General features: G+C 33.8%; 1 protein-coding gene across 1 annotated transcript in view; it reads right to left on the reverse strand.

Moving 5' to 3' along the window:
* LOC149543165 (high mobility group B protein 9-like) overlaps positions 1-10681 on the reverse strand; it is a 102351-nt gene extending 91670 nt beyond the window's left edge. Inside the window, exon 1 of the mRNA XM_089798052.1 lies at positions 9961-10681. Coding sequence (XP_089654178.1) covers positions 9961-10202 — 242 coding nt within the window. The 5' untranslated portion in view covers positions 10203-10681. The remainder of the gene's footprint in view (positions 1-9960) is intronic.
* Positions 10682-11268: the final 587 nt, after the last annotated feature.

Raw genomic sequence — 11268 nt, forward strand, 5'->3', positions numbered from 1 at the left:
GTTTTCATTTATTTATTTAGCAATTGTATTCTTTACTTAAGTGTTTAACAGTCTCTAATTTGCTTTTTATTTGTATGTGGAATTTTAAATTTTTATGAACACTATTCAGGTTGCAAGTAGTTCTTTTGCTGGACAGAATTGGAGTACATACTCCTATATCTATTAAGTGAAGCGCAACCGGTTGGGCTCAAAGAAAGCTAAGGACTTGGTTTATATACATACCAACTTGCATCTTTTGTCACATACTGAGGATGGATACAAGGAAGGGTCAACCAAACTTTGGGATGTAGCCCCTAAATCTGCAAAGTTGGACACAACACTTCAAGATCTTACTGTGATGACGGATGATGATGTTGATAACATCATAGCACGTACATCTAGCACAATTAGAACCATGCATGATTCAAATGAACTTGCAAGTGTTGCAAAAGGAGGAGATGATGAGAATGTGGATTTTTTTGAGAATCCTTATGATTCTGAATGACTGAATGTGATTTGTGAATCTTGAGCCTTGACTCTTGATTGATCAACATTGTGATTGAACCATGAACTATGTTTTGATTTTGTAATTCGAATTGCATTTGAATCTTGAACTTGGGTAATTTACTAATTAGACATTACTGTTATTTCAATTTGATTATGATAATGATTCAATGAATGGTTTATTTTTGTATGTTTAATATTTCTTGTATTTCTTTGCATATATAAATTATAGCTGACAACTATATATAAGGATGCACCCAAACGCATCCAAAATCCAAAAAAAAAAAAAAAAAATCCGCGCATCCAAGCATCAGCATCCCACACCTGCATCAGCATCAGCATTGGAACCAGAATCAGTAACTTAGGTTTCGGATTGAGGATAATTTAATAGATTAAATCTGAATAGAGCTGACTATAATGCTCTATCAGTTAGGCTCTGATACCATGTTGATGTAGATAGGATCTTCTGATAGAGAAATATATATATTAATTCTGATATCACTTATTATTAACTCTGATATGACAGAGTGATGTTCAGATTATACTTGTATGTTTATATATATATGATGATGACTGTAATAATTTTTCTGAATTGAACAAATGCTGCTGTAGATACTCAGAGATTTCCTTTGTTACTGATATCCTTTCCTAAGCAGCATCATCCTCTTATTTGTACGATCTTGGAGTCAATTCCCCATAGGAACATGACTCTATGTGGCCAAAGAGCCACGTAGGGTCATGTCCCTACGTGGACTTTAACTAAGATGTGCTTACCTTAACAAATTCTGCCGTCGGCTATTTTGGACAAGATAAATGCAGCCCGCACGATCTCTCTCTCTCTCTCTCTCTCTCTCTATAAATATATATATGTACGTATCATCATAAGAATGATTAAGGATGTAATTAATATCAGAGATAAGAATGATTATATATATATATATATATATATATATATATATATATATATATATATTACAAATTCATGTGCTTAAGTAAAATATACTTCACTTCTACCGAAGCTATAATTTAACACAAAACCATAACAACCTACAACATGATGTAGGTTGCTAGAAATAAATAACTAAATGAAATGAAAATGACATGACAGTAAATTGAATGAATCAATATTTCAAAGTGCATATTCTCCGAAGGAACACAAGAATGCAGAAACCCAAATCCAATTTCCTCCAATCTCTCAATCCTAAAAGTCCTCTACAAGGCTACAAACCATTATTTCTACAAATCACAAATAACTGAAGTCATTCCTCTTTGTGCAAAGATATCCAAAGAAGAAATTAAGCATTGTTCTCTAACACATAACCTACAACATTCTCTCAAAACAACTTGCAAAAAAACATGAAATCAACATGCTAGCACTGACTTAAGAAGATGGTCCACACAAGCAAGGCCGCCCATCCATATTGTAGAGGGTCTATCATTGATTCACTAAGGATTGCAAACTATTCTCACTCATAACACTATCCTTCTCATATTATCCAACACCCCACCAAAGTTACATCCATGGCTCATTCAAGACAACTAGCATCTCTCATAAATATAAGGTCTCATTTATTCAACACTCAATCTTATATTTTGTGAGATAATAATACTCAAATATCTCTCTAATGTCACTAGTAATAAACTCATTACCTTCAAATTTTCAATAATTATCACAACAAAATGACATTCCTAATGATGCATGTGCATCTCATAATCTAAATTAGCATATGCACTAGAATAATGAATATACTTCTCTTGAAACTTCTCAGTTAGAACTTCAACGTTACTGGAGATGACATCATAAACCTCCAAGGAAATAAGTAGTGAAATTTCTTTGGAAACAATCTGATCACTATCTAAAAGATCCTTTATACACACAACGTAAGAACCTCTTGCTATTGAACTTGGCATCACAATCTCATCTTAACCATTAATAAGAGTTATTCTAATATCAAATGCTTAGATGTGTCCTCAACTACAGCCTTGACATAAAAAACTTGTCTTGGAAGCATTAAAAATTTCATATATTTGATTACCTATCAAGCTTACAACTTATAATAACCTAACATTTGTTGCTCATACTCTTTACAACAATCATATTCTACCAAATTTAAATTTTATTTCCTCAATAAGTTATTTGACCAAACTCCAACTTTACTGCCTTGATAAGTGGTGTTGTAGAGTCCCCTAAAATGCTAACAGCTATATTTAATAAATAATTGCACATTCAAACTCAAATAAAGCACATGCTACAATTTTATAAGAATGTTATCTTCTAGCACACCATTACCACAACCAACAATGGAACAAAATGAATTATCAACTAGATAATCTTATCATCGTCGACTTTGCCAAGCTTTTAAATAAACTTCCATCTTTGGCCAAATGAAGGGTGCAATTGAAATTCACAATAAACTCGCATTTTGAAGTCTATGCACATACAATATGAGCTACAATGAATTAAATATTCACACTCAAATCATGTACATGGCAAAGATGCTTATTAAATACTGTCTTCTCAAGCATTATTACCATATGATTTGGGATGATAATCATAGATTTAAAGGACCCATATGATATGACATGCGCCTTCAAATATTATTAAGTAAAAGGTATTATTGTATGTTATATGTTAATAAAGTTATTATTGTATGTTAGAAATGTCATGTACAGATCGATCGAGCATGTGTTTACTAGATTGAGAATTACAAAGGTGACTAGACAAACAAGTTGTAAGGAAGCTAAACATTTGGACAACACTCAACAACGTGTTGAATTGCTCATTTTTTTTATACAATTTGCATATTTGTTATTTATTGAATTGTACAACCTAACCAAACCATTCCATGTGGCAATCACAATATGTCACATTGAATCTATCTATCAACATCATCTTCATAATATTGTGTTACCCTAAAATTTAAACCAAAAAAATTTAACCAAACCATTCCATATAGCAATCACAATATGTCACATTGAATCAAATTGTCAACATTATCTTCATAATCTCTTGTTTAACCTAAAATGTAAAGCAAATAACATGAATTTTCACCTAGCCGGGATCAAAGTTCCAAACTCTTCTCAAGCTACCCTTATCACATAGGGCATGTCAGTCTCTCAACAACTACTATGACAACAAAAAATTAGGAAACTATGGTTTTAACAATTTCTTGCAATGAATATGCCTCACCAAGCAAGGATCAAAGTTCCAAACTATTCTCAAGCTACCCTTAGTACATAGGACATGTCAGTTTGTCTACAACTACTACGACAACAGACAATTAGTAAACTATGGTTTTAACAATTTCTTGCAATGAATATGCCTCCTTATCCAACTGTCGTAATGAATACAAGTATGTAATACACACTCCACAATGTCACTTAGTCGCATGCTCCTCTCCATAATCATAGGTAGTCTTAATGAGGCAAGCTTAGATAATCTTCCAAAGCAAAGTTGAGGGTTTATGTAGGAAATTTTTGGTGATCCAAAATTATATGTACAAATCTTTTGGTGAATTGGAAATGGACCCCTAGTAATTTTCACAAGAAATACTAATATGTAGTCAAGTTTAATCCATGTTGCTGCTAAAAATGACTCCACATAGAATCCCTCTACCTCCTATAGAAACAAATCCTCACATCCACAAAGCCACATGAATTCAATTTATTTTTTTTAAATACTCAACTTTGTTTCTCTATAAAGAGTGGATACCTTGACTTCTAAATTTGCCCTTTTCTAATTGAAAATGTCAAAGATCCATTTTAGACAATTTGACCTTTAAAGATGAATGAAGTAACCACTACAATAAGAAATCGGCAATCCTAGCTCCATAACAACAAAGAATCAAATTTGGATGGTTTTAAACCACAAGCCCTAGAACCATGTCAATTAATACACATGGTTCGTATCAAATAGAACTTTTAACTCCACAAGTAAAACAGTTGAATGCATGAGAAACACCAAAACAAAAAAATTACTTTATATTAATAGAAATTAAATTGGAATGCATTATATGAATCGATGAGATGCATTATGTTCATTTACACAATCCTTAAACAAATGGCAAAAGGATATAATAATAAAATGTAATTTGCACAAGTAGGCTCCAAACATATTACATATGACCCTAATAAGTAAGCATAAGATAAACATATAAGGAAGGAATCAGTTAATCCATGTGTCCCAACAAGATGGTTTTAACAATATGACTAAGGGAAAGAAAATAAAAATTGAAAAAACATTAAAAGTATAACAAAGGAACCGTTACCTTAAAGAGCCCCAACAACATGGGCATTACATTCTAACAATATGATTTGGGACAAAACAATAAAGAATTTATTTATATTCATAAGAATTACAAGGTGTAAAATGCAATCAATCAACTTTTGTCTTTCCCAAGTTACAAACAAAATTTATTACTCTCAATATATTAGTAAACAAGACATGGGCATAAAGAATAAAAAACATGTTTGAATGTTCAACTACAGATTTCAAATAGGTTTAGCTGGAGAGCAAAAGCCAAATCCAAAAACACATTTAATATGGCTATAATTGTATTTTCAGAGATTGAACTGAATTTCTTTTTTAGTCAAGCCTCTACCACTTTTGCTTTATGCACTCATTTGCAACAAGACAAGTCCACTACAAAGCCATTTTCCAATGTCTTCAAGCATGTATTTTAAACTCGATCACTTGTTGCGTTAGTTTTAATCTATTAGAATATTGTTAAGTTTCTTTAATGGTTATATTAGTAAGTCTTTAGTTTACTAGGCAATTTCTATTTTCGGCTTGATTCATGATTGTTTCTTTTAGAAACATCGTCTTTGTAAATCTATATAAGGAGATTTCACCTCCTTTGTTTAGTACAAAATCAATTACCATAACATGGTATCAAAACCAATTGGATTTTTCAAAATTTGATGAGTTTTTTAATTTAAAAAAATCATGACCCTCCTTTGATTTGGGATTTTCCTATAAATTTGCTTTTTGATTTTTGCTGTTAGAGACTCTTCTAAAAACCGTGTTTTTTTAATCATCTGAAAAGAGGGCTTTTTTGTTCTTGCATTCATATTTTTCTACTACAAATCTAAGCCTGCATCCAAGTGTTTCTCTATCTTGTTTACAATCTCATATTCACGGTATTTGTGAGACCATTTTTCCTATGTTATGGAGCTCCAACCCATGTCTTTGGTTTCCTCAAACAAAAATCGTCATATATTTGTTGTAACAAAACCAATTATTTCATTCCATGAAATCGTAATTTTGTTTTGGGTGCAACTCACACAAAATTGTTTTTTGTAGCTTTGGTCTACATGGTTGTGTTTTTTGTTACCACAACTTCTTTGCCTCTGTTCTTCCTGCGACAACTTCCTATTTGGATTTGTCGATTTCTTGCATATTCGGCTAGGGCACAAGATCCATGCTCTTGGCTCACACAACTTGTTTTCTTGTGAAAATAACTGTTTTTTCTACATTTGGTGTGCAAACTTTTGTTTTTCAACCCCAATGACCCAACAAATTTGTGGATTTATGTGTGTTTGTCTCTTGTATAACAAAGGACTTTTTGCTTGATGGGTTTTCTACATACTCAAGCTTTTGGAAGGGATCTTTGATTTTAGGGGTTGTGATATCTTTTCTAAATATATTATATTGGTTTTTTCCTAACACAAATGTTTTGTTAGGTTTAATATATTTCCTTCCTCAAAATTATATGTTAGGTTTTAATAATCTTTTCCTCAAAAATTATTTGTTGGGTTTTAATAATTATTTCCTCAAAAATTATTAGTTGGGTTTTGTCGTTTTTCCTCAAATATGAAACTTTGTATTTTCTAATTCCATGTCTTGGACTTGTTGTTTGGTTTTGATTGATTTATCACATCAACAATCATGTTTGGATTTTCCAATTTTTCTCCTCAAAAATTGTGACTTCTTGTAGTCTATATTGAGTTGTAGCTCTCATCTAAAAACCTTCTTGGTGAATCATCTTTTGTAGTATGTTTTGAGGCATCATGCCCTTCTACAAAAATTTGGGGCATTTGTCAATTCTTCCTCAAAATTATGGCAACTATCTCGATGTGTGTCTTTGGCTATAGGGAGGGACAACTCTATTATCCAACATCAAGTTGGTCATTTTGTGATGATTTATGGTCAAAAGTTTGGCAGATAATTAGAGGGTTAGTGGCAGACCCATTACAATGGCAAAGTCAATGGCAAGATCTTATCTCTTGTTGCAAAACATTTTGAAGAAAGGGGGCATCCTTCTCTATTTTTTCTAAATGGATTTTAGCTACTCTTGGTCATCAACATGTTGTTGAACCACGGAGGGTCTTAGCAGCAGCAAAATGTTATGAAAAAATTATGACCACAAGAGATGTACAATCTTTTGCAAGGTAGTTAGACGACAACCAATCAAGGGAGGGTATTAGAATATTGTTAAGTTTCTTTAAAGGTCATCTTAGTTAGTCTCTTATTTTATTAGGCAAATCCTATTTTCATCTTTAGTTCAAGAATATTTCTTTTAGAAACATTGCCTCTATAAATCTATATAAGGAGCTCTCATCTCCTTTGTTTAATACAACATTGGTTTACCATCCATATATATATTTACAAAATTCCTAAGTTAACGATTTGGATGCAGATTTGGGAGCGGATACAGGATGCGAGGAAAAAAATTGGAGGCGGATACAAGAGGAACAGTATATATATTTAATATATATATATATATATATATGAAAAGAATGCAAGAAATATACAAAAACAAATCGTTTGATAGTATGACTATGATACTTCACCCTTTATCAAAATTGAAGATATTTCAAAATTCATATGATATATCAATATGTGTTTGTTCAACATCAGAGTTTAGTCTTAACAATAAGTTCCAATAGGTTATGTTCAAGATTCCAGCAAAATAAAAACTTAGTTCATGATTGAAGATTCAATAAACTAATATACATCAGAGTCTAAATCATAAGGATTCACAAGAAAATCCACATTCTCATCATCATCTCCAACTGCTGAAAGATCATTAGAGGACATGCAAACAAAAATAACTCTAGGTGTTTTTTATTAGTTTTCTGGGCATTGGGCCCATGGATTCCTCTAGATGCATCCGGAGGCCTGTGGCTGGCTTCTAGCTAGAATCCACAAGGAATCTAAACGTATTTTCATCATCTCCAACTACTGAAAGATCATTAGAGCACATGCAAACAAAAATAACTTAAGTTTGGGTTTTTTTATTAGTTTTCTAGGCGTTGGGCCCATGGATTCCTCTGGATGCATCTAGAGGCCTATGGCTGGCTTCTAGCAAGAATCCACAAGGAATCCGAACATATCCACCTCCAAACTCACCTAATCTGGGGACGAATCAGTATCTTAGCAAAATTCTTATATGCAAGAGCACTAATCAAATTTGTGTCAATGTTGCAATTGTTGTGGTTAAAAATTAGTGGTTTTTCAATTGGTGGGATAAGTCACCAACATCCCATGATTTTGTTCATTAAAAGGAGGGGAAAGCACATATTGATGGAGAATATGTACAAATTACAGATGACCAATCTAACCATCACACAATGGTTTAACATGTTAAGCAAGGACAAATGAATATCCAAAGTCAGCAACCTGCATAAAACAATAGAAAAACACCAAATTCTATTCCTCACACCAGTTTATGAGTGGCACACTTAAACAATGACCCATACACTCATAAAACACACATCAATCGCCTCAAATATCTAATCCCATGTTTAAGATAAGATAAAGGCATTCCCAACACTAGTTTATGAGTGGAACATTTTAACAATGACCCATGCACTCATAAAACATGCAACAATTGCTTCAAGTATCTAATCCTGTGTTTAAGATAAGATAAGGGCTGAGCATACAGAAACTAAATGCATGCTAAAAAGATTGCATTTGGATTTAATGAACAGAATTTGATGTTGGTAAAGAATGGGCTTGCCCAAATGGATACTCATGTCATATCATCAATCCCACAAAATACCATTCATCACTTAATTACATACAAACTGTGTTTAGTGGGCATCAAGAGTGTGTTTAGTCATTTGCATTCATTGTATAGAACAAGAAGGTTATTGTTTCTACATAGACAAGAACATTGTATTTTCTTTTCATTTTCCAAAGAACATTTTCTCAATGAAACCATTAATTTTACTCACCATTTTAGAGGGGATAATTGATTGTTAAATGTTACTTCAAACCAATTCAGTTATGTAAGCATATTACTCAGCACATGGTGCAACTTTTGAAAATAATTTCAAGCCATTCAAAGTGCTTCACCACCTTGATTCGGCTTGTTTTTACCAAAAATTAAAAGTGAAATTCCATTTTAAATATATGTCGAGCCTCTTAATATTAAATTATTTCAATATAAATTGCAAAGATTTTATCTTCATTAAATTTCTTCTATTCCTGCAAAGTAACACAATAATCTACTGCAATCTCATTTACAGGTCCTTCTAGAGCTTCATAGAACTTCACCCGAAAGTGATCACAAGGAAAACTAAAATATACACTGTGTCTGGCATATGCACCTATAACTATTAGAAACTATGTGTGTGTGTGTGTGTGTGTGTGTGTATTGGAGGTTCAAATATCTACAATTTGGAAAACAAAATGCTAAAATTTCTGCAATAAGTTGCACAGTCGTTAAACCCTCCCACTGCTAGGATCATCTTAAAGTCATCCTTGTAAGCAACCGTCCAAGCAGGATTCTGGGAAAAGGTTTGCTTATGCGTAGGACTTTATTTGACTTCATGGAACTACCATGAACCCCAAAAACGACAAGATTGTAATCTCCAATGAAAGTTCATAAACATGCAGCCAACAGTCATAAATCAGGCGACCCTCGTTTCCAGTTTATTGCGTTGTGGAATCAGTGCATGACAAATTACAGAAGTCTAAAATTTGGAACAGCGTACAGTACAAATTTCAAAAGTCTGAAATTTTGATCAGCTTGCAGTCAATCACGGTATAAGTTAAAACTTACGTAGATCTAAAAAAAAAAAGGGTGTCCCTTGTGGTGCAAAGGAGCAAAAAGTATACACACCACTTAACCTATGTGCCATAAGTAACAATAAAGGCACTCTCAGTGTCCGCCGCACTAAAAGGCGCACTTCTGCAAAATCAATTTTTAATCTTCAGAGGTAAAGGACCCATGAGGGGGCTGAGAAGTTTTGAAAAACAATACGAGAGCTGCGAGCACATTGCACCAGTCTAAGTTCTTTAATAGAGGTGGCCAGTTGAGCCTCCTCTACAAAAGCCTTCACGGCCATGTCTAATCCAAGTCATCGCATATTTAGCAGCTAATATCAACGATTAAGTACCAGAAAAAGTCTCAAGCAAAGAATGGAGCGAAAAGAACCGCCATGGTCAGAGTCAATAAGGCTCAAAGTCAAAAAGAAAACAACATTCTGTGAAAGCGGACAGACAGACAGGCATGAGTATTATGTACTCACGATAATTTAGTCCCGAGAGCGGCATGAAAGCGGGTGAGAGTGGACATGAACAAATCTCTGTTTGCAATGACCTCCTCGTGCTTTGCAAGCGCCTCTGGATAGACAGCAGGATGGCGACACAGCTGCATTTGCATCGCCTCCGGCTCACTGAGGGGCACGGTCACATGGGCTTCTCCTGTTCCTGCCGCTTCCGCAAGAGTGGAAGTACCTGCCGTGCCTGTGGCGGAGCATATCATTTCCATTGTCGCGGTCACATCAGAGGCCTGTGTGCACACCACTGTAGTCGTCAATGGCGCCCCCACTGTGGGTCCTCTTGTTATTTTATAAGCCTGCCTTTTGTCCAATACCAACAGAATATGTTTCTCGGACTCAGATTTTCCCAGACCTTACAAATCATACGGCCATTGAAAAGACTTACACAGCAATGGTGGGAAAGCAAAATCCCAAACTCACATCAGCAAACCAGCCATCAACTCACTTTCTCAGTTAAATCTGCGAGAAACCAGGCCATTGATGTCGCTTTTGATTTACCCCTTTCTTTAACAAACCCTTCTCCATTAAAAACCATTTCTTTTTTCATTCTGAACAAAATGATGAACCAACTCTCAACTCCCTTTGGTTTCCCCGTAAATTCAAAAGGTCCCCATTTTTTTTTTCGGTTTTTTCCTCCTCCGGTCCGACGGAGAATCTGAATTTACAGTTTACGCACAAATTTTATTATAATTTTTATTTGTAAGTCATATCCTTTCTTTAAAAAAATTATTAATTAATCAGAGCAGGTGAGCTCAACCTAATTATTGGTTCGCTAAATAAGGTGGGATTTCTAATACTCAAGTAATGGTTATCTTTAGCAGTCTTTGACATCTCAAACATTTGGCTTTATTCAAAATTTAGGGAGAGCAGTGCAAATTACGCTAAAACGCCGCTAACTTTGGGGAGTAAATTTTTTTAAGCATGCGGCGGAAGGATATGCTTGGGAAATTGTGTAGTTGTTTATTGGGTGAAAAGACTCCAAATCTACACACTACACTATTATGATTTCCCCCCACTACTTATTGCACTTTTGCTTAAATCACTCCATATGCTCCCTCTAGAATGTTATGCATGTACTTTGAACCTCTTAAATTTTATATAATCTTTTCTATGGTTTCTTGGTGATTAAATTTGAATTTTATTTCGTTTTTCTTCTTATTTGAATTTTATTTGAATTTTCTTTTCATTTGTATTTTTGAGAAGGGTGAGTGAAACAAGTGTGGCTTTTGGTTGATTTAATAAATTTCATTTGGTGTCTATAACAGTTTCATTTAA

The sequence above is a fragment of the Cupressus sempervirens genome, chromosome 8, assembly GCF_028749045.1.
Source record: "Cupressus sempervirens isolate cs-2001-9-10 chromosome 8, ASM2874904v1, whole genome shotgun sequence".
Classification (NCBI taxonomy): Eukaryota; Viridiplantae; Streptophyta; class Pinopsida; order Cupressales; family Cupressaceae; genus Cupressus; species Cupressus sempervirens.